Source organism: Chenopodium album, chromosome 16 (assembly GCF_948465745.1).
Source record: "Chenopodium album chromosome 16, dcCheAlbu1.1, whole genome shotgun sequence".
NCBI lineage: Eukaryota > Viridiplantae > Streptophyta > Magnoliopsida > Caryophyllales > Amaranthaceae > Chenopodium > Chenopodium album.
In genome coordinates, this window is record NC_137849.1 from 5,882,543 (window position 1) to 5,910,525 (window position 27,983).

Genomic DNA, 27,983 nt, shown 5'->3' on the forward strand with positions numbered 1-27,983 from the left:
TTTTTCCAAAAATGTCCAATTACTTAGTTAACTTGTGCATCATTCTAACTAACTCTTAATTAATTGTGCGCATTGTTTGGTAGGGTAAGTGATCAGTGAAGGAATTGCCTAGTATGAACTATATATTAAGTCATACTAGAGCAAAATTTTCATAATTAGAAATTAATTTTTATATAAATCTAGTTATATTCGTAGAATATAAATTTAGTTATAATAAAATTTTTATATAGCAAAATTTAGTTATAATAAATTTTGATACGTAGTAAAAAAATCTAGTTATATTCATAATTAGCATATTACTACGAGTAGAATATAAATCTAGTTATATTCGTAGTTAGCATTTTACTACGAGTAGAATATAAATCTAGTTATAATAAATATTTATACGTAGTAAAAAAAAAAAAATCTAGTTAAATTCGTAGTTAGTATTTATTACGAGTAGAATATTTTTTGTGCCAATTTTAATTAACCAAGCCATGCATCAAATATCCCCTTCATTTGAAATCACATTTTCTAAATAGAATATAAAATTAGCTATAAACTTTTAAAAATGTTAATGTGTGCGTCAAGTGCGTGCCAGTTTTAATGTTAATCAAGTCATGCATTTAAATATTCCACAACCTCAATATCTAAACTAGTTGTCTTTATCCAAATAACCTCGCAAATTTGTCAAATTATTTGGTATTTAATTTTGAACTACATATGTCCTTTGGTTTTAAATTTTTAATCTATACGTTCTTTTAATTTATACTCTTTTCAATATGACAAACATGTTCTTTAAATTTTTAGATAAAAAATGAATATGGGTTTTGGGTTTAAACCACCTACAATGCGTATTCTTTTTTCATTTGTTGCTTTTAAGGTTCATATTCATTCAATTTAACTCATTTGCTAAAACTTTTATGTTTCATGATTTTACATGTTCATCATCGGGTGCAAAATGAGCATTGTGCACTCGGGTGCACAAAACAATAATTACTAAACTGAAATATGTGTGAATCAAATTATATTAACTTGTATTTATAAATTAAAATTATATTATTGATGATGATTGAATATTTGAATTCCCTTGGATAAGGGATTAAGGGCATAAGCCCAAATATATATGACAATAAGCATTAGGGTCCTACAGTCCAATACTTACGCTTTTTTTTTTTTTTCAAGTGAGGTCTAGACATTTCTTGGTCGTTTATACTTCAATCTATTGATTATTGTCAACCTCAAAATATAACCAAAAACATAAACGTCACACAAAATTCAGCAAACCTCAAAAAAGAATTAGACTAAAATATGGCTACACCAATGCATATTTCACGACCCTCTATGTTCAAACCACCGGAAACCACCCATAGCCGTCGTAATCGCTACGGTCCACCCACCATAACACTATACAAAAAGAAGCCTCTATCGATCTCCTTTGCCTCAATTTCATCGGAACCATCATCCTCATCGGAGCTCAAGAAGCCCGAAATTGAGCTAGAATTTATCGGGGTACGTACATACATACATACACTTATTTAAATTTTCATTTGATACGTACATACGTTATTTTCTTAGTGTATGTTACATATATAATTGATTAAATTAAGTTGTTTTTTTTTTTTTTGGGTGGTTGATAAAATGTGTGAAGCCTAAAGCAGGAAATGATGGATCATATCCAGTGGATAGAGCAAGAGAAGTGAGTGGTGAGAAGTTGCTTAGGAACATTATGGCGGATAACAAGATTGAGCTTTATGCCACCTATGTAAGTTGTCAAGTTACAATTGGCTCGATTACGAGCCTAAATTTAATTTTCGAGAAGTTTTATGTCTACCTAAATACATTCTTAAACTTTATAAATATTTAAAAATAAATTGTAATACATGGTGTGACATGTGAGGCCCGTATTGTATACATTACGGAGTATTTATCTAGTTTGTTATTACGGAGTATATGCCTCGACTCATTTTAGCTTTGGATAGATGCATGAATTCATGATGATTATTGTTTACTGTAGTTAATTAGCACATACAATGTTGTGTTTAAATTGGTGATGAATAAATTTGCATTTTGGGGTAATTTAGTTGTTGATATAGTGTTTACTGTTTAGTAGCTTTGACAACTATTTTTTCCAACCATTACCTTAAACGACGTGATTTTGTAGCATAGGTTTATCCAAAAAAAAAAAAAAATTGTGGTTTGCTGAATTTTTATTTGGTGGTAAAATAAAAGTTTTAGAAGTTTTGATGGTAAAATAATTTTTTGATTTTTTTTTTTTTTTTTTTTTTTTTTTTTTTTGTGGTAAATTCAAAAAATCTTTAAAATTTTAACCTTTTTTTTTTAAACCATAAAATTTTAACCATTTAATCTAGTTGATATCATCGATTATGGTTATTACATCATCCTTAGCTGAATAGAAAATCATATAATATAATACTACTATGTAATTGTTATATATAGAGCAAGTTACAAAAGACAAATAATGATGTAGACGAAATTCAATTGCACTAATCCAATACTTTAACCAAGTTATTTGGCATACACTAATTTTATTTTTTTATTTTTTTGTTTTGACACAAAACAGCATGCACTAATTCTAATGACAATCATTAGGAAATAAATAAATGACCAATGAATATGTGCCTTCAGCTTTGGATTACTTATTTACCTTGTCCCTACTTCATTAATCTTTCTCACTCAATTTTCACGAAAATGATGAACAAAAATATGAAATATACATCTCTTAACCTAGGGAGATTTTAAACCATGTTACAAATACAGCTGAATTTATGAGTTTCTACTCATTATTGGAAATTTTCTTAGGAATATGAATATGTTGTCTTACTAAAATTGATCTTCCTTCCAAATTTAATTTATGCATGCATCAGGGGAAAGTAATGAACTGTGGAGGTGTTGGAAGTTGTGGAACTTGCATTGTTGAGGTACATATTGCTCACTCTTAAAATCTATAAATACATGTTTCTACGAAATTTAGGAAGAACTTTATTTGTGGAACAGAGGGGTACCTACGTAAAAGATACTATAAACATCTATTTATTCCTACATAATTTTTCTTATGTTGTACAACTCTATTTACATAGAGTATAGACATAACAACATGGCATCCTACCGCAAAGCAAATTCTGTGAATTATCTAGTAGGTTTTGTTTATCAGCGCGTTTTTGGTGTGGCCAACCGCACGGTGCGGCAAGGTGCCATGTCAGTAACCCCTCTAATAACCCTTAAAGTAACCCCTCCAATAACCCCTCAAGTAACCCCACTTAAGTAACCTTCTAAGTAACCCCTTCAAGTAACCCCACTTAAGTAACCTCATTTAAGTAACCCTTCAAGTAACCCATCTAGTAACTCCTTAAGTAACCCCCGACCTACCTATCTAGTAACCCCTTAAGTAACCCCCGACCTAGTAACCCTTGACCCACCACATCACCCCCAATACGCCACTAGCCTCACCCCCAATATGCCATGCCACCACCACCATACACCGAACCCACAAACAAACATAGATCCAACCGAACCCACAACCAAATTGTAAAAAAAAATAATAATAAAATAAATCGAACAAATACCTTTAAAATTAACAATGTCTTCGAATTTCACTTCAAATATGACTAAAAAGGCCAAATTCGACCTTGAAAATTCTAGATCTAGAGTTTTTATGGCCGAATTTGGCCTTAAAAACCTTTAAATTGTTTTCCGGCGACAATAACAAGGAGCTCCGACCTTGAAAACTTGAACTCAACTTCTCATCAACGATTATCTTCATCGCAAAATTCAAATTCTGGAGAAAAAGAAAAGAGGATAGAGAGAGAAGAGAGAGAAAGAAGTAACCCCAACTTAGAAGAAGAAAAGAGGAGGGATACAACAGGAAAAAAATGATTTTTTTTTTTTAATATTGTGGCTGGTCGCACAGTGTGGCCAGCCACATATAAAACTTTGTGTTTGTTTATTGATCTGTTTTATTTTTTAATCTTGAATAAATTATTTTGTAAACTTAATATCTTAAAAATATACGAAGTATTTTGTAGATACTTGATGGAAGTGATCTTCTCAATGAAAGAACAAATGCTGAACTCCGATACTTGAAAAAGGCAAGTTTCTCTAATTTGTACTAGCTATTTCCTCGTTAATTAATTGAAGATTTTTGTGGGTCTTTTTCGCTTTTATTTGGTTGTTTATCCAAATGTTAATTTTATAATTTGCATGGATAACAACGGATAACAATCAATTGTTCTTTGATGATAATAATAATCCTTTCGTTTTTAAATGTTTTTGTTAATAATATATAATAATCCCTTCGTTTTTAAATGTTTTTTTATTTTGATTGTGCATATATATAATTTAAATGTTTGAGCTCACTCTATGGTTCAGAAACCTGAATCTTGGAGGCTCGCTTGCCAAACAATTGTTGGAAATAAAGAGAATTCTGGAAAGGTACGTCTCTCTTTCTTCATTTTTTTTTCTACTCTTATTGGTATACTAGGTTAAGTCCCGTGCCACAATCATAATTAAATTTTACAATATATAAATAATAAATAATGGTGTTAATTCAACGATAATTTATCCAAAAAAAATATTTGTAACAAAATAACTTGAATTTTAATTAGTTTATACCAACACTAAATACGTAAAGGTTATTGAATTGGATTGTATAAATAAATAAATAGATAAATATAGTAATAGAAACTTAGAAGTTATAAGGTTTTATATGAGAAAATTAAAATATTAGCTTAGGTTAGTACCCATACACGAACTCATATACATTTGTCCTTAAATAGTTAAATTGTTGACACACATTGATCGACATAATATGAAAATTTAGTTGAGTTCATTTTTGGGTTTTTATTTTTTAAATAATCACATAAATGTTTAGAATGACTAAATAATTTTCCAATATATGTTGTATACGAAGTATACTATAACAAACTTATTTTGTTCTTGTAAATGTTACATATAATTTTAAAATTAATACAAAGTATGCTACCAAATTGATTTTTCTCTTTTAATTAAAATAAATTTATTATCAAATGATAAAAGTTGGAGAAAAAAAATTGTAATTGATAATATTATAGTAATTTTGGAAAAGAATATATTCCAATACATTATTTTTAATTAATGTTAGTATTTTTGTAACTAAAAGTTTTCTAGTATATTTAATTGAATATAATTGGATAAAATATGTTGTCAAAATACTAAAAAGGAAAGGAAAAAAAAGGCGGGAAAATTTTTAACCAGGAAATGACAAGTGTCATTCCTGGTTTCGCCTTTAGTATATGTTTATTGATTTTTATGTACAGATTATATTTAGGAAAATTTGTAAATTGCAGCCATATAAAACTTCTATTTTGTAAATAGCAGTCATTTAAAAAAAATTGTAAATTTCAGCTCAAAAAGTTGTTAAAATTTGTAATTGCAACCCAATTCAATTTTTTCATCAATTTATGTGTCAAAAAAATATTTGGTTAAGGTTTTAGCGGCCATTTTAACCCTTAAGAACCCAAATTGAGCTCAAAATTGGCAAAAAATTAACGTAAGTACCTCGTTTTTACAAGAAAAAAATAGTTGTCCACAAATCGATATATTTTTTTTACGCAAAATGAGGCACTTATATTATTTTTTTGCCAATTTCGAACTCAATTCGAGACCTGAAGGACTAAAATGACCCCTAAAACCTTAAACGAATATTTATGACACATAAATTGATGAAAAAATTGAATTAGGCTGCAATTTATAATTTATAACAACTTTTGGATTGTAATTTGCAATTTTTTTTAAATGGCTGCAATTTGCAAAATACAAGTTTTAAATAGCTGCAATTTGCAAATTTTCCTTACATTTATCATAAAATATTAAAACTTGGGACAAGATTTGTATGAGATTGTCTCACTAAACTTTGTAATAATAACAAGACTATGTTATTTTATTTATTTACTAGATTAGTCTCGTGCGATGCACGATTGGAACAAATAAATTTTAAAAAAAATTTGTTTATTTTTTCATACAAAAAAAAATTCCCAAAATAAATAATGCATCAGATATTAAAAATAAAATTTAGAGTCCATATAAAAATTGAATAATAAAAGGACTACTCGAGGAAGAAAAATTAAATTATTATTATTAGATGGATAGACTATTTTCAAAAATTGATAATAATAATAAAATAGCTTATCAGAATTTTAATTAAATCAAATAAAAAATCATGATGATATCATTTATAGTTTTGGAGGGAAAATTTTTAATGACGATCTGACATGTGTTTAGTTTTAGGAAAGGATGATGTAAACGGTTACTTTAGTATTAGTTATAGAAGATTTTTTTTTTTTTTTTTTTTTTTTGGACAAAGACTATGTTATTTTAGCTTCACCTTATTTCGTAGATTTATCATCTCTATTATAATCAAGTGTACCATAGATATCGTAAATCAGGTGTAAAAATAATAATATATTACCTTAATATTAAATAAAAGTTACACATTTCTTATAAATAACTCATTTCATACCATGATAAATTCACTTATTATAATGTATCAAGATAATCATAAAATCATTTTATAAAGCTTAACATTTAAGTTCCCCACCTAGTGTACAATAAAAATACAATAGATTTAATGTTAAGTAATTTCTACAATTTCATACTTCGTATTAGAAAAAATATTGTTCTTTATTAAAATCTTAGTTTCACATACATGAAATAGATTCATGGTCCTTATCTCAATAAAAACAACAATTTTATATTTTTTTTACAATGTACTTCGTATAACCTTATTTAATTTTTAGATAGGGTGAAAATTCATATTGCATATTATAACTTAAATTTCGTACATTATTATTATTAAATCATATTTTACCTAAGTTTCGTACTATTTTACTACGTATATTATTTCAGGTTGTAGTTCAACGTATGCCTCAATGGAAAAAATGACAATATCAAGCAAACTCAACGGTCTACTTCTCACGTGCTGCGCATGCACACATCCAAAATTCCAAATAGCTAATCTTCCTATACTACGTATTATTTTATTTTTTTTGACAAGTTCTATACTACGTATTATTTTTTCTTATTGTAATATAAATTAAAGAATTAATTATTTTTTTTATCTATTTGATGTACCTGTATACCGTATTAACTAGAGTTGTCAATTCGAGTATTCAAGTCGGGTTCGGGTTGGGTCAAATCAGGAGAGGTTATGTCAGGTCAATCTATCTTCACATCAAGTTCAGGTTTGGGTTGTATCAATTTCAGTTCACATTATTCCGGGGCGTTCACCTTTTCGGGTATAGGTCAGTTTCGATTCGAGTCAAATCCAGGTCGAGTTCAATTTCAGGTTCGGGTTGTGTTGAGTCGAGTTTGGGTGGGTTAATAATTGGTACATTTGGGTTTCGGTTAGTGTTAAGTCGGGTTTTGGTTCAAGTTCAATTCTAATAAATATCGATGTGATCAAGTTTAACCTATATAATTACGTCTTCCATAATTTGATCAAGCATTATCAAAATTTTATTAAACCTATATAGGAGTAATTGATCAAAGAACAAAATGTATATAAGGTGAATCAGATTGAGGGTTTACAGAATTGTACCAGTATATAAACTGAGCAAAAGGTATATAAAATCTTATTTAACCTTCCATGACTCGGGTACAGGCATAAATTGGGTCGGGTACTAGTTTGGGTTGAGATTGTTGTCGGGTCGAATTAAATCGGTTGACGGTTACTATCAGGTTGGGCGCAGGTCCATGTTCAAGGTCATAAAGTATTGGATCAAATTGGTTGTCGGTTAACATCGAGTCAGTTTCAGGTCGGATACAAGTCACTAGTTTCACCCCATTGTTCAGGTACATGTTGGGTTCAGATCATTGCTGGTTCAGGTCGAGTTTTCGGGTCGGGTCAGCTTTTGACAGCTCTAATATTAACCGACTCCACACATGTTTGAAAATTTCTTATAACTATGTTGAGACAATTTTACATGAATTTGTTTTACCGCAACTATAAATCACAAAAGATATTACTGTAGTGTTTATGAAAATTGTCAAAAATCAAAACTTGCAATTAAAGATAAACAACATTACATGTGGGCCGAAACTTGTATGGGCTTATTAAAAAAAAAAATAGCACAAGTCTAACACAACACAATACTTTTTGATCTATTGTGGTACAACCTATCTAAGCATGAAACATGTTGCCACGAGTCCACGACAAAACTTACAAAAGTGATGTTTGTGTACTCTATATTTCCATATTCTCATTGATTAATCTCGCAAGTTAGGAGACACACGCATATTGCATGTGTAATATAAGAAATCTATATGACTCAATTCTTTTTATTTTTACTGAAATATTATCTACATTATTTCTCATTGATTAATCTCGCAAGTTAGGAGACACACGCATATTACGTGTGCAATATTTGAAATCTATATGACTCAATTCTTTTTATTTTTACTGAAATATTATCTACATTATTTTCAAATAAAAAAAAATATTATCTACATTATTCTAATAAAAAAAAGGGTTTAAAAATTGACGAAGTGAGAGGCTAATAGTAGGATATGAGTTCCCTAACAAAAAATTACTTGTAAAAAGGATGGTAGATTTTTTTTTTTTTTTTTAAATACTCCCTCCGTCCCATAATATGGTTCATCTCCTATTTGGAGATTCAAAATGTTATTCCTGTTTCTATTTTTAGATAGTCTGTAAAAATTATTATACTCTCACTTTTTCAACTTTATTCATTGTACTTCCTAAATTACCTTGAATTTTGCACATGTCATGTGCTTTTTTCTACTTTCCCTATCTAACTTTTGTCTATAATTGTACTTTTCAGTTTTATTAATGTACTTCATCTACTTTCTCTTCCTATTTTTTAAATACCGTGAAAAAACACAAACAAGAACTATATTATAGGACAGAGGAAATATTAGTTGTATTCTTTTGAAAATGGTAGTAGTTTTATTTTAAAGAAAATAAAAAATGAGAGGAGTATTTGGAAAACAGCCCGTATTGTGTGCGGCTGGCCACACCGACCCCAATAATACTAATCGAGTAGCCCTTTAACACTGATCGAATAACCCCACTAACACTGACAAAGTAACCCTATAAAACTGACCAAGTAACCCCTAAAACAGTAATGAAGTAACCCCATGAATCCATGATATAGGAATTTTAGAGGTGACCTGTAATACCCCGTATTTTTTAAACGTATTTTCTAATTAATTAATTAATTAGTATTTTCTAAAAAGCGTATTTTAAGTAATTTATTTTTTCTATTTGAATTTTGGAGCCAAAATGATATTTGAATTTTGGCGCCAAAAGTATTTTAAAACTCAATTATTATCTTTGGATTTTGGATAAGATTTATTATCCATTTATTTTATTTTAAAAACCGGATTATTTATATAATTTCGGATATTTTAATTAAACAAAATTATATTTTATTATTTATTTAAAAGGGCCGAAAATTCCTAAATTATTAACTATGATTTTCGGATTTTCTATGTGTAGAAAATTTGATTTTCTTAGTTATTTTATTTAGTTAATAATTGGAATTTTATTAATTAATTATTATTTACACAATTATTTTTAATTCCTTAAAACTAGCAAATTAATTCCCTAAATATCTAAAGCCACCATGATGGATTTTTGGGTGACTTATTTTGGTAAATTATATTTTTAATTATGTCCCAAAATCTCTTATTTTCCTTAATTCTAATTCTCCATCTTTTTAATATCTAATCATCATATTTTCTTGCCATTCATTCTTCTTAATTATTTCCCAAGTAATTCTAATTTCCTTATTTTTTTTTCATGACATACATACCTTCCATATTCAAGTATACACAATTACCTTAATGTCCAAACTTTCCTTAATTCTTTTATTCACTTCTCCAAGTATTTTCCTTAATTCTTTTTACCATAATTCTTCTCACATTCTCTTGCCATAATTCTTGCATGAGCTAGCCTATAAATACCCCTTCATACCTTTCATATTCTTCACACCAAAAACTCAATTCTCTTCTTCTCTCTTATTCTTCTTTTCCCTAAACCTTTTCATACTTTTCTTCTCCTCTTTTCATACAAATATTATCCCGTTTATATTTATAGCCAATTTTGGGCACTTCTGGTCAGTTTTTGGGGTATTGACGTTTCACAGAAGATTGTTCCTCTCAAAAAATCCTTGAGGTTAGACTCAAGAATCACCCAATTCGGAGTTATATTGAAGGAGTTATGACCTCTGCAAGTTCTGCCTATTCTTTCCAACGAAAATTCAATTCTTTTTAATCCTATTCTTTTATCTTCTTCATGGTTAGTTTTCGAAAATACAAATACCTATTTCAAAGCTATAATTTTATATTAAAGTGTTATTTTAAAAGAGTTTTATAGTCCATGCACATTAGATTTGAGTTTATGTTGTGATAACCTTATGATTATGTTATTTGCAAGGTGTATTCGTTATTGAACTTTGAAAGTGCGAAGTGTTGATTGATATTCGGAATCAAGGTTCTTTTGTGTGTTTTTGCTAAGCGAGGATCAAGGTAAGTTAGGTGGTTAGATACCTTGAAAAAAAAAATTGGTTTGAATAAGCATGTTTGAATGATTTCTTGTGATGATTGAATTAAATTGAATTGAATTATGGTTTATGAAATAAAAGTATGTTTAAAAGATTGGTTTTAATAATTAAATTGGATTATTGATTTTTATAACATGTTTTGATTAATTAATTTATTATTCATGTTTAAAAGGGATTGGTTTTGAAAGCATGTTGGATTTATAAAAAAAAAGGGTTTGGATTATTATTATTAAAGGTTGAATTATTGGATTTAAAAGAGAATTTATTGAATCATTGATTTATTATTATTTATGCTTTATAAGCATGTTGGTAATCCCACTATACGGATTTGGTTTATTGATAAGGCCTTGGACTTTGTATGACCGGGTCTTTCCTCAAGAATAGCCTTGTAATATAAGGAGACTAGCTTGGGGGGTGTGCACACTTGGGCGAGGAATTGGATTAAAAGAAATTGGTTCTTAACAAAGGAATTGGTTTTATTAACTATTATTTTGAATATTGAATCATTGGAATCGGTTTTGGAATAATGAGTTTAAAATTATTGGATTAATTATTGGAATTGATTTTGTAAAAGCATGTTTACAAATAAATTGAGTTTACATTATCTTGCACTTATCGTACTTAGCATAATTTGCTAATTCGTATTTCCTATTTGCTTTTGTTCGCCCTGTTTACCTTAATGGTAAGCAGTGTTGACTATTTTCAGGTGGAGTCAATAATTGAGCATATGGAGTCCTGAGAATGGTTTCACCTAGTTTAGGAATGTTGGTCTTGTCTTTATCTTGAGTACTCATAATAATGTTACTATTTTTATAAGTATTAATAAAAGAAAGTTGAGTTTCCGCTGCAAGTTTTGTTATTGAGTTAAGTATTTTGAGTAGCCTTGCGTAATCACGCGGCGGTAATACGCCCAAGCCTATCTCTACGGTATAATTATATGTATTATATTAGTATTTTCGTAGAGGGAGATTTGGGGGTGTTACAGACCAAAGTTAGCCTGGCCCGTAAACTTATTTTTTTGGGCGAGTTTGGGAATGCGATTTTATGCATGTTTAGTTGATTTTTTAGGTCTGGCCCGAAAAACCCGCACAGCCCGACCATTTTGGGCGGGTTTGGGAACAAAAATTCCAACCCGATCTTAACCCGACCCGTCCAATTATCACCTTTAATGAATTTGAGTTAGGAGGAAAATTTATCAAACTAGGTTAGGTCCCGTGCCATGCACGGTAACTTTCAATAACTATTCTTTAATTAACATTATATTTAATTTTAAAAATTTATATTTGGCTATGTTATTAATTTGTATAATGAATTTATTATGAAAGTCTATTATTAGCAAATAGATATTTTAAAATGCGTATTTATGTATATTTATATATATTTCACTAACAAATTTATATCATTTTTTTCTTGTTAACCAAATGAAAATCTTAACAATATGTATTTAACCCGTAAATAGAATTTTTTTTGCACACTATTATTCATTTTCTCTTATGTAGCATTTTTTTCTTAGTAATGAATTGACTTAAAATATTTTTTCATATCTTTTTTGGCAAGCTTTTCATACATGATTAAATACAAAAATCTTTTGTAATTTTTTTTAAAAAATCCTTGTTTAATTAATGGTAAAGTAGTACGTAACTCCTTGTTATAAAAAAAAAAAAGTAGTACGTAACTCTACATATGTCAAAAATTATGTTATATTAAGAAGTTTATGGTATCATATAACTAATATGTAAAGCTAAACTTTTAGCCAGGTCACGACATTGCGACACTTGACGTTCCAACTTTTCGCCAAGTGTCGCGCTACGTTGAATAGATTTAAATAGACATCATAAGATGAAAACGTTAGTTTAGAATTCTAAATTGATATAATTTTAGGATAAAATTGTTAGTTTAGACTACTATCGATAAAATACTAATATTTCAGATGTACAAATAATCGGTTAAATTATATACTTCACAATCTAATAGAATGGATACCTGTCAATTAGGGTTGGGTCATGAAACATCTCGGATTGGGTCACTTCATGTGACGAGTCAAGAAATATTCAACCCTTGCCCAAAGTTTTGGGTTTGGGTCAATTCAACGTGCTTTCAACACTTATTTTATTTAGTTTATTTTTTGCTATTTTTTTTTTAATGTATTAAAGCAAACATTTTCACCAATATTATTATTAGTCATTATGCCTACTAGATAGCAAATTGTCAGAAAAGCACATTAATTCCTAACTAAGGCCCCGTTCTTTAGAGCTGCTCTGCTATGCTCTACTCTGCTTTGCTCTGCTGAAATCTGCTCTGCTTTGCTCTGCTGAAATCTGCTCTGCTTTGCTCTGCTCTGCTCTGTTCTGTTGAAATTTGCTCTGCTCTGCTCTGCTCTCCGGAAGAGGCTTTCCGGCCGATTGTCCTCAGAATGGGGGCAACTGAGCAAACAGCGTGCGACCCGGCGGCTTATGTGCGACCTGTGGCCCACGCCTCCTATTTGTTCAGGGCGGGCGGCGTGAACTCTGATTCGATCCGGGTATTCAATCCCGCCGCTGAGGTGCTCAGTTGAAAGCACGGACGAGCCACATGCAGGGAAACTTGCACGTGTGGTTCTGGCCGGGGCCCCGGGGTCTATTATAAACGTGAGCGCTCCGGAACCTGAAATGCCTATCGAGAACACGGAGACTTGTATATGCCATCTGCTTCAATCTGCTCTGCTCTGCTTAAAATTAATACTTAATATTGAATTATTATAATAATAATGTATATTTAATAAAAATAATAATAAATAATTAATACTTAATGATAATAATAATTAATATTTAATAATAATAAATAAATAAATAATATTTATTAATAATAATTAATATTTATTAATAATAATAATTCCTCCGTTTTCTTTTACTTGCAACACAGCCTTGTGGCACGTGTTTTGAGCTCTGGTTTATGTAATGTAAATGGACAAATTTTTCATTATAATTTTTACAAATGATACTTAACTCTATTCTAATTTTCGTGTAAAAATTATATTAATAAAATCGCTCGTTTACCCTCACTAATCATCTCCTAAAACTGCGTGCTTAAAAGGTGTGTTGCAAGTAAAAGAAAACGGAGGAAGTATATAATTAATATTTAATAATAATAATATAATTAATATTTAATAATAATAATATAATTAATATTTAATAATAATATTATTAATAATAATAATATTAATAATAATATAATTAATATTTAATAATATTAATATTATTAATAATAATTAATTTTTAATAATAAAATTTAATGATTATAATAATAGTAATAATAGTAGTAGTAGTAGTAGTAGTTGTAGTAGTAGTAGTAATAATAATAATAATAATAATAATCATAATAATCATAATAATAATAATATTTAATATTTAATAACAATAATAAAGCATTACAATTATTATTATAGTATTAGTAGTAGTAGTAATAATAATTGTAATAATAATAATAATAATAATAGTAATAATAACAATATTAGTAATAATAATAATAATTATAATAATGATAATAATAAAAATAATAATAATAATAATAATAATGAAATCTGCTCTGCTCTGCTTCAATCTGCTCTGCTCTGCTTTGCTTTGCTGAAATCTGCTCTGCTCTGCTCTGCTCCGTTCTGCTGAAATCTGCTCTACTCTGCTCTGCTCTGCCCAGAAGCTCAAAAGAACAGGGCCTAATTTTGTATCAATGATATATTTTAAATTTTGACATAAATTATAAATTTATTTTAAAATTCAATGAACAACCTGGACATCGCACAGGCACAAAACTAGTCAATATATATTTGGAAGGATACATTAAATCTTTTCTAATTTTTTATTTTTAAGGAAAAATCTTTTCTAATATTTTATTTATGTACTCCGTATAAGATTTATTATTGATTATTGATGATTGATACGGAGTACTCGTAATAAATCAACAACTTCTGTGATTATATCCTTGCCCCCCAAGTTAGCGCGCTAATTTGTTCCCTTTGTATAAAAAGGCGGCTTGTTTATTTTTGGCAAGAAAAAGACGGTCAATGAAGCTATTGTTTAAATACTTTACTCGTCTTCGCCATCAACCACATTGCGAAGATTAATTCCTCTCTTCCCTGCGCAATAATCAAGGTTCGATGTTCAATTTCTTTTTAATAGTTTGATTGATTGTATGATGATTTAATATCTTTTCGATTGAATTTTTCATTGCTAGGGTTTGTAATTTTTCGTTATCAATTCTGTCTGCTGAATTATTCCTAAATTAGTGCATTAGATTGTTTCTGAATTGCATTAATTTGCTTGAACCCTAGTTTTTTTTTTATTTTTATACATAAACCCTAAGAAGAAATTTAATTTTTGTTGTCGTGGAAGGATGTCGAAGGAAAATTCGAGTTTTCTGCTCAAGAAAGATTTGATTTCGAGGGATACCGGCGTGCCGACTGGTGAGCCGGAGTCTCTGTATGGTAAAATTGACCCGAAATCGTTTGGGGATCTGGTTGCCGGGGGAAAACCTCCTAAGGTAGAAGAAAAGCCGAAGAAAAGGGAATTTAATTTGGAACTAGGGCCTACTTGGCGGAACAAGAAACCGTGTTTTGTTAGGGAGAGTGTTCTGGATGTCATTGAAGAAGGTGTGTACCAGCCAAAAACAAAAGAAACTCGGGCTGCGTATGAGGCAATGCTGAGTGTTATACAGCAGCAGTTTGGTGGGCAGCCGCTTAGTGTTGTCAGCGCTGCTGCTGATGAGATTTTGGCTGTATTAAAGAACGATGCTCTTAAGTATTTAGATAAGAAGATTGAGGTTGAGAAGACGCTAGGTTTAATTCCTGCTTCTGTGTTTGAGAGCCTGGTTGATTCTGGGAGGATGATTACTGACTATTATGAGGGTGGTAATGAAGACGGACTTGATAATGATGTGGGTGTTGCAGTGGATTTTGATGAGAATGATGACGTTTACAATGAGAGTTATTTCAGTTCAGTGCAGGATGATGGTGAGGAGGATGAAAATATTGCTGAATTGGGGTTACCATGGGCTATGCAAATGGGTGATGAGATCGTTGATGAAGATATGCCTGATGTGGAGGTGAGCATGAATCTGAACGTTCAGGAAATTGATGCATATTGGCTTCAGAGGAAGATTTCTCAGGCTTATGATCAGCAGATTGATCCACAGCAGTGCCAGAGTCTTGCTGAAGATGCTCTGAAAGTACTCGCTGAAGGGGAAAATAGGGAGATTGAAAATACTCTCTTGACTCTCCTTGACTACAATCAATTCAACCTTGTCAGGCTCCTTGTGCGAAATAGGCATAAGATTGTGTGGTGTACTCGTCTGGCACGAGCTGAAAATCAAGAGGAGTGGAGAAATATCGAAGAATTGATGATGAAATCTGGTGCAGATTTGGCTGCCATCCTGGAGCAGATGCATGCCACCAGAGCTACTGCTAAGGAGAGGCAGAAGAATTTGGAGAATTGTATAAAAGAGGAGGCTTGTCGTTTAAAGGATAGACACGCTATTGACGGGGAACATGGTCAAAGAGGAGTGCCTGACAGAGATGTTGATAATGGTTGGTTGATGGGGCAGCGCCAAGTGCTTGATCTGGATGGCCTTGCTTCTAACCAGGGTAGTCATTTCATGGATTGTAGGAAGACTATACTTCCTGATGGATCTATTAAGCACCATGCTAAAGGATATGTAGAAGTTCATATTCCTTCATTGAAAGCCAAACCATTCGAAAAGGGTGAAGAACTCGTAAAGATATCTGGAATGCCAGATTGGGCACGACCAGCTTTCGAAGGGATGACACAGCTGAATAGGGTGCAGAGTAAAGTTTATCAAACTGCACTTTTTTCAGCTGAAAACATTCTTCTTTGTGCTCCAACTGGTTCAGGGAAGACTAATGTTGCTGTCCTCACCATATTGCAGCAGATTGCTTTGAATAGAGCACCAGATGGATCATTTGACCACAGCAGTTATAAGATAGTATATGTGGCTCCAATGAAAGCTCTTGTGGCTGAAGTGGTTGGTAACTTGTCAAACCGGTTAAAGCACTATGGTGTGAATGTGAAGGAATTGAGTGGAGATCAGACATTAACCAAGCAACAGATAGATGAAACTCAGATAATTGTTACAACTCCAGAGAAATGGGATATCATAACAAGGAAGTCAGGCGATCGAACATACACTCATCTTGTAAAACTTCTCATAATTGATGAAATTCATCTGCTCCATGACAACAGAGGCCCTGTGCTGGAAAGTATAGTTGCCAGGACAGTTAGGCAAATTGAAACAACAAAAGATAATATTCGACTAGTTGGGTTATCAGCCACCCTTCCTAACTACGAGGATGTGGCATTATTCTTGAGGGTTGATGTAGAAAAGGGGCTATTCTACTTTGACAACAGCTATAGACCTTGCCCGCTTGCACAACAATATATTGGAATCAATGTGAAGAAGCCACTACAGAGATTCCAGTTGATGAATGACATTTGCTATGATAAGGTGATGGCTGTGGCTGGAAAGCACCAAGTTCTTGTATTTGTTCACTCTAGAAAAGAGACGGCAAAGACTGCCCGTGCGATAAGGGATACAGCATTGGCAAAGGACACCCTTGGTAAATTTTTGAAAGAGGATAGTGCGAGTCGTGAGATTCTTCATGCACATACTGATTTAGTTAGAAGTAATGACCTCAAGGATCTTCTACCTTACGGCTTTGCAATTCATAATGCTGGGATGAATAGGGCTGATCGCCAGCTTGTGGAACATTTGTTTGCTTATGGTCACGTGCAAGTCCTAGTTTCTACAGCCACCCTTGCTTGGGGTGTCAATTTGCCTGCACACACAGTGATTATAAAGGGAACCCAGATTTATAATCCTGAAAAGGGGGCTTGGACAGAATTGAGTCCTCTGGATGTAATGCAGATGCTTGGTCGTGCAGGTAGACCCCAGTACGATACTTATGGAGAGGGAATAGTCATCACTGGCCATACTGAATTGCAATTTTATCTTTCTTTGATGAATCAGCAGCTTCCTATTGAAAGTCAGTTTATCTCAAGGGTGGCTGATCAGTTGAATGCTGAAATTGTTCTTGGTACTGTACAAAATGCTCGAGAAGCCCTCAATTGGATAGGTTACACATACCTGTACATTCGGATGTTACGTAATCCTACACTTTATGGCTTAGCTCCTGATGTGCTCGACAGGGACCGTACACTGGAAGAGAGGAGAGCTGACCTGGTAAGCCTTTATTCTAATGCATCACTGCTTCCTTCTTCCTATAGCAAATTTTCTTTCTAGCACTCTTATCTTTCAAATGTCGATTTTCATCTATGTCAATCTGATTTTCTGTTGTTTTAATTGTCCTCTTACTGGTTAATAGCTATAAAGCGAGGATTGTTTTTTTTTTTTTTTTTTTTTTTTGTGCATGTGCCTTTGATGATACAAATTTTAACAACATGATCTAGATGTGCACTGGACTACTGGTGCATAATTGGTTTGTGAGTGTCAGGCTGTGTATTTCTTAACATGTTATTGTCATGGAAATTGGGAACGAATTGTTATGTACTAATTCCGATTAATGTAATTCGAACAAGGAAATGTAATTTAAAGGTTGAATGCTTGAGTACTTGATTGATTGAAGATTGAAATACAAGTGATAAACATAACTTGAGGTTATGAATCTCTTAGTAGCTTTAGGCCACAACTCTCTCTAGTGTTTTCTCTCAAATTTCTGGATATCTTTCTAATTAGACTTCCTACATTACATATACTCAAGCTTAAGGAATACATGTGATTTACTAAGCTAAGAATGGAAAGACCATCTAATGACATTGCTAAAGCAGCTTCCTCTCTTTCCTTGAATCCTCTTAATTAACTTTGTCCTGAAGCTCATTGTCTCTGGTTGCCCTTGACTCTTGCTGCCCTGTTTTGCGCGCCTTGAGTACACCAAAATTGGTGGTTGACTTGGCTTCTTGACCCCGTTGACCCATTCCATTACATCACTCCCCCCTTTGAGTTTCACCTTGTCCTCAAGGTGGAAGGAGGGAAAACGTAAGTTGACAGACTCGAACTCTTCCCATGTGGCTTCATAATCAGGTAACCCTTTCCAAGCAAGCAATACTTCGAGCACCAACACCGAATCCTTCTGAGCCATGCACACATCCAGTAGTTCTTCCGGTTCAACCACCAATTCCAAGTCGGGAGGTAGCTGCTGCGGGATAGTGGCTTGGCTTGGGATGCTGCCAAGGGCTTTCTTCAATTAGGAGATGTGAAACACGGGATGGATTTTGCAATCACTTGGCAATTTCAATTTGTATGCAACTCTGCCAATTTGCTCTAACACCTCGAAAGGACCATAAAATCGTGCAACCAATTTCTCAAAAGGCCTTCTAGCTAGGGACTTTTGCCGGTACGGTTGGAGTTTGAGGAACACCTTCTCTCCGACTTCAAATTTCTCATCCCTTCTCTGGTTATCCGCATTAACTTTCATCACTTGCTGAGCACGATTGAGATTCATTCGTAACTCCTCCAAAATTGTATCTCTCTCTTGCAAACTCTCCTCGAGGCTGCTGACCATGGTTTGACCGGTTCCCAAGCGCCACAACTTCGGCGGATCCCGACCATACACCATCTTAAAGGGAGTCATCTTGGTCGAAGTATGCGGCGAAGTATTGTAAGAATATTCCGCCCAAGGTAGCCAACGAGCCCAACACCGTGGCTGCTCAGAAATAAAACATCGCAGATATGTCTCGAGGCTTTTGTTCACAATCTCGGTCTGCCCGTCCGTTTGAGGGTGGTAGGCCGTGCTTCGCCGGAGATGTGTAATTCCCTCCAAAATATGCTCATAAAAACTCGATCGCGATCAGAAACAATTGACGCCGGAAACCCATGGAGGCGAACTACCTCCCTCACAAACGCATCCGCCACCTTCAAGGCGTTGAACGGGTGCCTTAGCCCAATAAAATGGGCGTACTTCGAGAGCCTATCCACCACTACCAACACGGAGTCAATTCCCCGGGATAATGGCAACCCCTCTACAAAATCCATGGAGATATCCTCCCACACGGCCTCGGGAATTGGAAGAGGTTGTAACAACCCGAGCGGGCTCTTGGTGATTGTTTTGTTCCGTTGACACACATCGCATTCACGCACAAATTTTCCGATGTCCTTTCGCATACCGGCCCAGAACCAGTCGGCGGCGAGCCGGAGATAAGATTTTATCTCGCCGTCGTGGCCACCCGTCGCGGTGCTGTGGTACTCCTTCAATAACAGGGGAATGAACTTCGAAGAAGAAGGCAGGACGATTCTATTCTTATAAATCAATCTGGACCCCTCTAAGTGAAAGCCTTTTGGACTTTCTTTTCCCTCCCTTAAGCCCAATACGATCTGGCCCAATCCCTTGTCAGCTTCTAATTCTTTTTCCAACTCAGCCCAATCCACAAAGCAAGAGTGGATTAAAGCCCCAAACTCCATCACTTCACCTTCCTTCTTTCCTTCGACCTTTCTCACAGAAGACATTAACAGAGCTTCATCCCTGCGAGAAAGTGCGTCGGCCACCTTATTCGCGGCGTCGGGTTTGTAATTGATAGTAAAATCGAACCCCACCAACTTTCTCAACCACCGTTGATACTCACCACCGACCTCCCTCTGCTCCGCAAGGTACTTTAGACTCTGTTGATCGGTCCGAATTTCAAAATGACGACCAAGCAAATAGTGGCGCCACTTAGTCACCGCCAACGCGATTGCCATCAATTCCTTTTCATAAATGGACCTCCCTCTAGCCCGGATTCCCAAAGTCTTGCTGTAAAAAGCCACTGGACGACCGTTTTGCATTAATACCGCACCAAGTCCAAACCCGGAAGCGTCGGCCTCAACCACAAACGCTTCGTTGAAATTAGGAACCGCTAGCACCGGAGCGGTGGTGATTGCTGTCTTTAACCTTCGAAATGCTGCTGTCGCTTCATCCGACCACCCGAAACATTCTATCTTCAATTGGGCAGTAAGGGGGTTGGCGATGTGAGCATAATGGGATATGAATTTCCGATAATAACCAGTTAAGCCCAGAAAACCACGTAGCTCCCTCAAATTCCTTGGTGTTTCCCACTCAAGAATGCAGCGAATTTTATCGTTATCCATGGCGACCCCTTGCTCGGAAATGACGTGCCCCAAATAAGCTACCTTTCTTTTGCCAAACTCACATTTTTTAAAATTGGCGTACAATTGATTTCCCTTCAATTTTTGCAAAACCAATTTCAAGTGACCCTTATGCTCCTCTTCGGCTCTACTATATATCAAAATATCGTCAAAGAAAACGAGCACGAATTTCCTCAAATAAGGCCGAAAGACCTCATTCATAAGTGATTGAAAAGTCGCCGGAGCGTTTGTGAGCCCAAATGGCATCACTAGAAACTCATAGTGACCCTCATGAGTGCGAAAAGCCGTTTTGTGGGTATCCTCCGGCTTGACTCGTATTTGGTGATAGCCCGATTTCAAATCGAGCTTGGAAAAAATCGTTGCTCCATGAAGCTCATCTAGTAACTCATCGATAACCGGAATCGGATATTTATCCGGAACGGTTTCTTTGTTAAGAGCTCGGTAATCCACGCAAAATCGCCAAGATCCATCCTTCTTTTTCACGAGTAACATCGGGCTTGAGAAGGGACTCGATGAAGGTTTGATGATGCCGGATTCTAGCATTTCACGCATGAGCCTTTCAATTTCATCCTTCTGAATTTGGGGATATCTATAGGGCCTAACACTTATTGGGTTGGTCCGATCCTTGAGTACAATAGAGTGCTCATGGCCTCTATTTGGGGGTAGCCCATTTGGCATTTGGAAGACCCCTTGAAATTGGTCCAGAATCTCAACCAAGAATGAAGGTGGGCTAATCAGATTTGGGCCCAACTTCTCCTCCTCTAATCTGTTGCATTCAACCCAAAAGCCTTTTTTCTCCTTTTTTAACACTCTCACCATAGCCTTGAGTGAAATTTGTGACTTTTCGAGGGTCGGATCTCCGGTGAGGGTGACCGGAACCCCACCCACGGTGAACTTCATTACATGGGTCCGCCAATTAGTAACCACGGCACCCAACTTCTCAAGCCATTGCACCCCCAAGATGACTTCGGCACTACCTAGGGTGAGTGGAAAGAAGTCTTCGGTTATAGTAAGTCCACCTTGAAGCTCCACCTTAACTCCCTTGCATACTCCACTACCCCTAATGGTGTCCCCATTTCCTAAGGACACGGCAAATTCCCCGCCTTGAGAGATGGAAATTCCCGTTTGCTCCACCACCGAGATGGCTAAGAAATTATGTGTAGCCCCCGGATCGATCATTACTACTACCTCTTGCCCCTTGATTACTCCTCTCAACTTCATTGTCTTTGGGTTGTGTATCCCGATTACCGAACATAATGACATCGACCCGTTTTCCTCCGAGGGGGTGTCACTCTCTAACTCCGGCCCTTCATCCTCCAATTCTACTTCCCCCTCCGCCACTAGTAACACACTAAGCTCCTTTCTTTTGCAACGATGACCTATACCCCACCTCTCATCACATCTAAAACATAACCCCTTCGCCCTCCTTTTCGCCAATTCGAACTCGGTTAGCCACCTTGTACTTCCGGTGGAATTCTGATTTGGACCGCGGTTGGTTCGGCCCATGTTCACGGAGCCTTGAGACTCAGGGGCCTTGGGCCAAGATCTGGGCGGCCCACTGCTGCTAGGTAACCCATATGAAGCTATTAAGCCTCCCTTGTTCACAATTGGGCTGCTATGATTTGGGTTGGAATTTGATGGCCCAGCAACAAAGCCACCCTTCCAATTACTCATGGGTTTCTTGCCCTGTTGCACACGATTCTTTTCTTCAATTCTACCAGCCATTTCCATGGCTTTTTCAAGGTTGAGTGGATTAAGAAGCCTCAACTTTGTCTTAACTTCCTTGCTTAGCCCATTTATGAACTGCCCCAACATCAGACTTTCCGGCACGTCCTCTAGTGGTGCCGCCATTTCTATGAACTTCCGGCGATATTCCGCCACCGACCCGGAGCTATCTTGCGTCACCGCCAACCATTGTTCATGGAGCGTTCCCGAATGTGAAGGTCGGGGCCGCAGGACCACCGCTCTGATACCAAGTTGTTATGTACTAATTCCGATTAATGTAATTCGAACAAGGAAATGTAATTTAAAGGTTGAATGCTTGAGTACTTGATTGATTGAAGATTGAAATACAAGTGATAAACATAACTTGAGGTTATGAATCTCTTAGTAGCTTTAGGCCACAACTCTCTCTAGTGTTTTCTCTCAAATTTCTGTATATCTTTCTAATTAGACTTCCTACATTACATATACTCAAGCTTAAGGAATACATGTGATTTACTAAGCTAAGAATGGAAAGACCATCTAATGACATTGCTAAAGCAGCTTCCTCTCTTTCCTTGGATCCTCTTAATTAACTTTGTCCTGAAGCTCATTGTCTCTGGTTGCCCTTGACTCTTGCTGCCCCTGTTTTGCGCGCCTTGAGTACACCAAAAGTGGTGGTTGACTTGGCTTCTTGACCCCGTTGACCCATTCCATTACACGAATAGAGACTAGCTGTAGCTCATAAAGCTTCGATTTATTGTCATAAGCTAATTAGACTAATTTATATATAAGTTAAATGCTCTTAAATGTGTAGATGAAATGATGTGTCAATTTAATAATGGTGTTTAGACTTGTTTAGGTTGGGTGCATGGGTATGAAGCTGTGAAGTTAGGTTTTGTGTCCACGACTTTGAAGTGCTAGAAAATGGTGATTTGAGTTTTTACCATGCCCTGTGCTCTGTTGGGCGGGGGGAGTTAAAATTTGGCTGTGTGGAACTGAAAATTTACCTGATAATTTTTATTCAAATTATTATCCCAGTCTTTCCTTGGTATATATTGCTTCTCATGCTAGCTTTACATTTGTTACTGTTTGTAAATTTACCTTTACGAAGTTAAGGAGCATCGCAAAAAATTCTGTCCAATTTGATATTAAATTAGCTGCAGCAACACAAAGTCTAGTTACTTGATGAATACCATTAACAAGTTGATGAAGGAGCATACTGCATTTTTTTTTAGTATTATCTTGATTAAGGAGACTGTTGCTTTTCCTCTAGAAAATTTGAAACTATAATATTGCACATTGGCTGGATGATTGTTTAAATTGTATGCACTGGTGAGAAAATTAATTAAATGTTGCATTTAATATATATTTTTTTTCTTTGAAGCATCTTTTGGAAGTTTCTTAATTTCAGCTGCTTAACTATTGTATTTTTGTTAATTTCAGATTCATTCAGCAGCAACTATTTTGGACAAAAATAACTTGATACAATATGATCGAAAGAGTGGTTATTTCCAGGTCACTGACTTGGGAAAGATTGCCAGTTTCCATTACATTACACATGGGACAATATCCACTTATAATGAGAATTTAAAGCCAACAATGGGTGATATTGAGCTCTGTCGGTTATTCTCCCTCAGCGAAGAATTTAAGTATCTCTCAGTTAGGCAAGATGAGAAGGTTGAATTGGCCAAGCTTTTGGAACGTGTTCCAATTCCTATTAAAGAGAGCTTGGAAGAACCCGGTGCTAAGATAAATGCTTTACTTCAAGCATATATATCTAAGCTGAAGCTTGAAGGCTTGTCTCTAACATCAGACATGGTGTATATAACACAGAGTGCAGCGCGTCTTGTTAGAGCACTTTTTGAGATTGTATTGAAAAGAGGATGGGCTAAACTGGCAGAGAAGGCTTTGATTTTGTGCAAAATGGTTCAGAGGAGGACATGGAGCGTCCAGACACCACTCCGCCAGCTAACTGGAATTTCAAGTAAAACACTGATGAAATTGGAGAAGAATGGATTGGCCTGGGAAAGGTACCATGACCTTTCATCTCAAGAATTGGGAGAGCTCATAAGGCAACAGAAGATGGGAAGGACTCTTCACAAGTTCATTCACCAGTTTCCAAAGCTCAACCTTGCTGCACATGTGCAGCCAATTACTCGCTCTGTTTTAGGAGTGGAACTGACAATCACACCTGATTTCATGTGGGATGACAAGATTCATGGATATGTGGAGCCTTTTTGGGTTATTGTGGAGGATAATGATGGTGAATACATTCTTCATCATGAATACTTCATGCTGAAGAAGCAATATATTGACGAGGACCATACCCTGAATTTCACTGTGCCAATATCAGAGCCTCTGCCCCCACAATATTTCATTCATGTTGTTTCTGATAGATGGTTGGGATCATAGTCTGTTTTGCCTGTTTCTTTTAGGCATCTTATTTTGCCTGAGAAATATCCTCCCCCAACAGAATTGTTGGACTTACAACCACTGCCTGTGACTGCATTGAGAAACCCATCATATGAAGCCCTTTATCCAGAATTTAGGCACTTCAACCCTGTCCAGACTCAGGTTTTCACGGTTCTGTACAATGCAGATGACAATGTTTTGGTTGCTGCGCCAACTGGTAGTGGAAAGACAATATGTGCTGAGTTTGCTATCTTGCGAAACCACCAAAAAGGTCCTGACAGCACCATGCGTGTTGTCTATATTGCACCTATTGAAGCTCTGGCCAAGGAGCGTTACCGTGATTGGGAAAGGAAATTTGGAAAAGGACTTGGTTTGCGAGTCGTTGAACTTACGGGAGAGACAGCAACTGACTTGAAGTTACTTGAGAAAGGGCAGATAATTATAAGTACTCCTGAAAAATGGGATGCTTTATCTCGACGCTGGAAACAAAGAAAGTATGTTCAGCAAGTCAGCCTGTTCATCATTGATGAGCTCCATCTTATTGGTGGTCAAGGCGGTCCTGTGTTGGAAGTGATTGTCTCGAGGATGAGATACATAGCAAGTCAAGTGGAGAACAAGATTCGCATTGTTGCTTTATCAACCTCTCTTGCTAATGCTAAGGACCTTGGTGAATGGATAGGTGCTTCTTCACATGGTCTTTTCAACTTTCCACCAGGGGTTCGTCCTGTACCTCTTGAGATTCACATTCAGGGAGTAGATATTGCTAATTTTGAGGCAAGAATGCAAGCTATGACCAAGCCGACCTACACTGCTATATCTGTCCATGCTAAGAATGGGAAACCTGCTATTGTATATGTTCCAACTCGGAAGCATGCTTCACTTACTGCAGTTGACCTTGTAACATATGCTAGTGCTGACAGTGGAGAGAAGCCAATATTTTTGCTGCATTCATCGGAGGAGCTGCAGCCTTTTACTGATAAAATTAAGGATCTAAATCTGAAGACCACTCTTGGCTATGGTGTGGGCTTTTTGCATGAAGGATTAGTTAGCACTGATAAGGAGATTGTATCACAGTTATTTGAAGCTGGATGGATCCAAGTTTGTGTTATGACCAGTTCAATGTGCTGGGGAATGCCTTTGTTGGCTCACTTAGTGGTGGTCATGGGAACTCAGTACTATGATGGGAGAGAAAATGCTCATACTGATTATCCAGTCATTGATCTGCTGCAGATGATGGGTCATGCTAGTCGGCCTTTGTTGGATAAGTCTGGGAAGTGTGTTATCCTTTGTCATGCTCCACGAAAGGAATATTATAAAAAGTTCTTATATGAAGCATTCCCTGTAGAAAGTCATTTGCACCACTACCTTCATGACAATCTGAATGCAGAAATTGTAGTTGGAGTAATCGAGAATAAGCAAGATGCTGTGGATTATCTCACATGGACATTTATGTACAGAAGGCTTGCTCAGAATCCTAATTACTATAATCTTCAGGGTGTGAGCCATAGGCATTTATCAGATTACCTCTCAGAACTTGTGGAGAACACTTTGAGTGATCTGGAAGCGAGTAAATGTGTTGCTATTGAAGATGATATGGATCTCTCTCCTCTGAATCTGGGCATGATAGCATCATATTACTACATCAGCTACACCACAATCGAGCGTTTTAGTTCTTCTTTGACATCTAAAACAAAGCTGAAGGGTCTCCTTGAGATTCTGGCTTCAGCTTCAGAGTATTCGCAGCTGCCAGTACGTCCGGGGGAGGATGACTTGATTCGCAAGATGATACATCACCAAAGATTCTCTTTTGAGAATCCAAAGTACACAGATCCACATGTAAAAGCAAATGCTTTGCTGCAAGCCCACTTTTCTAGACATCCAGTTGGTGGTAACTTGGCTGCTGACCAGCGTGAAGTGCTCCTTTCAGCTAGTAGATTGCTTCAGGCTATGGTTGATGTTATTTCCAGCAATGGTTGGCTAAATCTTGCTCTTCTTGCTATGGAAGTAAGCCAGATGGTGACTCAGGGTATGTGGGAGCGAGATTCCATGCTATTGCAGCTTCCACATTTCACCAAGGAGTTGGCCAAGAGATGTCAAGAGAACCCAGGGAAGTCTATTGAGACTGTGTTTGACCTGGTGGAAATGGAGGATGATGAGAGGCAGGAGCTTCTACAGATGTCTGACTCACAGTTGCTGGATATTGCCCGTTTCTGTAATCGTTTCCCCAACATTGATATGACTTATGAGGTGGTCGATAGTGACAGCATCGGTGCTGGGGAAGATGTCACAATGGTAGTTACCCTTGAACGAGATCTTGAAGGGAGGTCAGAAGTGGGACCTGTTGATGCTCTTAGATATCCCAAAGCTAAAGAAGAAGGTTGGTGGTTGGTGGTGGGTGACACAAAGACTAACCAACTGCTAGCTATTAAGAGGGTCGCTTTACAATGGAAATCAAAAGTCAAGCTTGATTTTGTTGCACCTCCTGAAGTCGGGAAGAAGACTTACACTTTGTATTACATGTGTGATTCTTACTTGGGATGTGATCAGGAGTACAACTTTACTATTGATGTCAAAGAGGCTGGAGCAGCTGAAGATGACAGTTGAAAGGAATGATGCGATTCCCTTTAATGGATGCTTGACCAACAATGCGGACTGATCCTGTTAATATTAGGATAGCCTGCTTCATGTTTAGAACCAATACTTAGTAGGTCTGTTTTTGAATACTCTGTGGCTTTCAAAGGTTATGCATCTGTAATTGCTTTCTGAAGTATGCTGTTTCTCATGGAGCTGTCTCAAGTATATCTGGCTGTTGTAATTTCAGGGTATTTGCCTCATTGTCGCTGCATTATGAATAAATGCAGCTGCTGTTGCTGTTAGTGGTGTGGCTCAATTGGCGCAGTCTAATTCTAGGATCTGGCCGTGCTCTAAAGTTTATCATTCTGCTATGGACAGGTGATTGGGGTTTTTAAATTGTCGTAGAAAATAAATTTGAATTAATTCTATGCTACTGTATGCTGTCTCAAAACTTGGTAACGTAGTTTTCTATCTCTTTGTGCTTTCACATAATGTTTCTTTCAATTCCCTAACTGTTTTTTCCTAATCTGGGAAAGAAGATAATGAAGTGCACAACTGTGAAACATATGTTTCTGATCAAAATGGATGTAC

At 35.6% G+C, this 27,983-nt stretch overlaps 1 protein-coding gene and 1 pseudogene across 2 annotated transcripts; both read left to right on the forward strand.

Annotated features, from left to right (window-relative positions):
- The first annotated feature begins 1,174 nt into the window (after window positions 1-1,174).
- On the forward strand, window positions 1,175-7,097 carry LOC145584776 (photosynthetic NDH subunit of subcomplex B 3, chloroplastic-like). The gene is made up of 6 exons (XM_081641570.1): window positions 1,175-1,491; window positions 1,631-1,744; window positions 2,868-2,921; window positions 4,026-4,088; window positions 4,369-4,431; window positions 6,883-7,097. Exons 1-6 carry the CDS (start codon window positions 1,291-1,293, stop codon window positions 6,916-6,918), a joined length of 531 nt encoding a protein of 176 aa, XP_081497696.1. The 5' UTR covers window positions 1,175-1,290; the 3' UTR covers window positions 6,919-7,097.
- Window positions 7,098-14,822: 7,725 nt separating this feature from the next.
- LOC145586174 (DExH-box ATP-dependent RNA helicase DExH12-like) lies at window positions 14,823-27,971 on the forward strand (annotated as a pseudogene). The gene is made up of 3 exons (XR_014100810.1): window positions 14,823-17,786; window positions 23,850-27,526; window positions 27,640-27,971. The product of XR_014100810.1 is annotated as a DExH-box ATP-dependent RNA helicase DExH12-like (transcript).
- Window positions 27,972-27,983: the final 12 nt, after the last annotated feature.

What these genes read in the sequence shown, in the direction of transcription:
- LOC145584776 (XM_081641570.1), top strand. Translation starts at nt 1,291, where the DNA reads ATGGCTACACCAATGCATATTTCACGACCCTCTATGTTCAAACCACCG. An exon ending in TTGAGCTTTATGCCACCTAT is followed by an intron (nt 1,745 to 2,867) that starts GTAAGTTGTCAA and finishes TGCATGCATCAG; the next exon opens with GGGAAAGTAATGAACTGTGG. An exon ending in AACTCCGATACTTGAAAAAG is followed by an intron (nt 4,089 to 4,368) that starts GCAAGTTTCTCT and finishes TCTATGGTTCAG; the next exon opens with AAACCTGAATCTTGGAGGCT.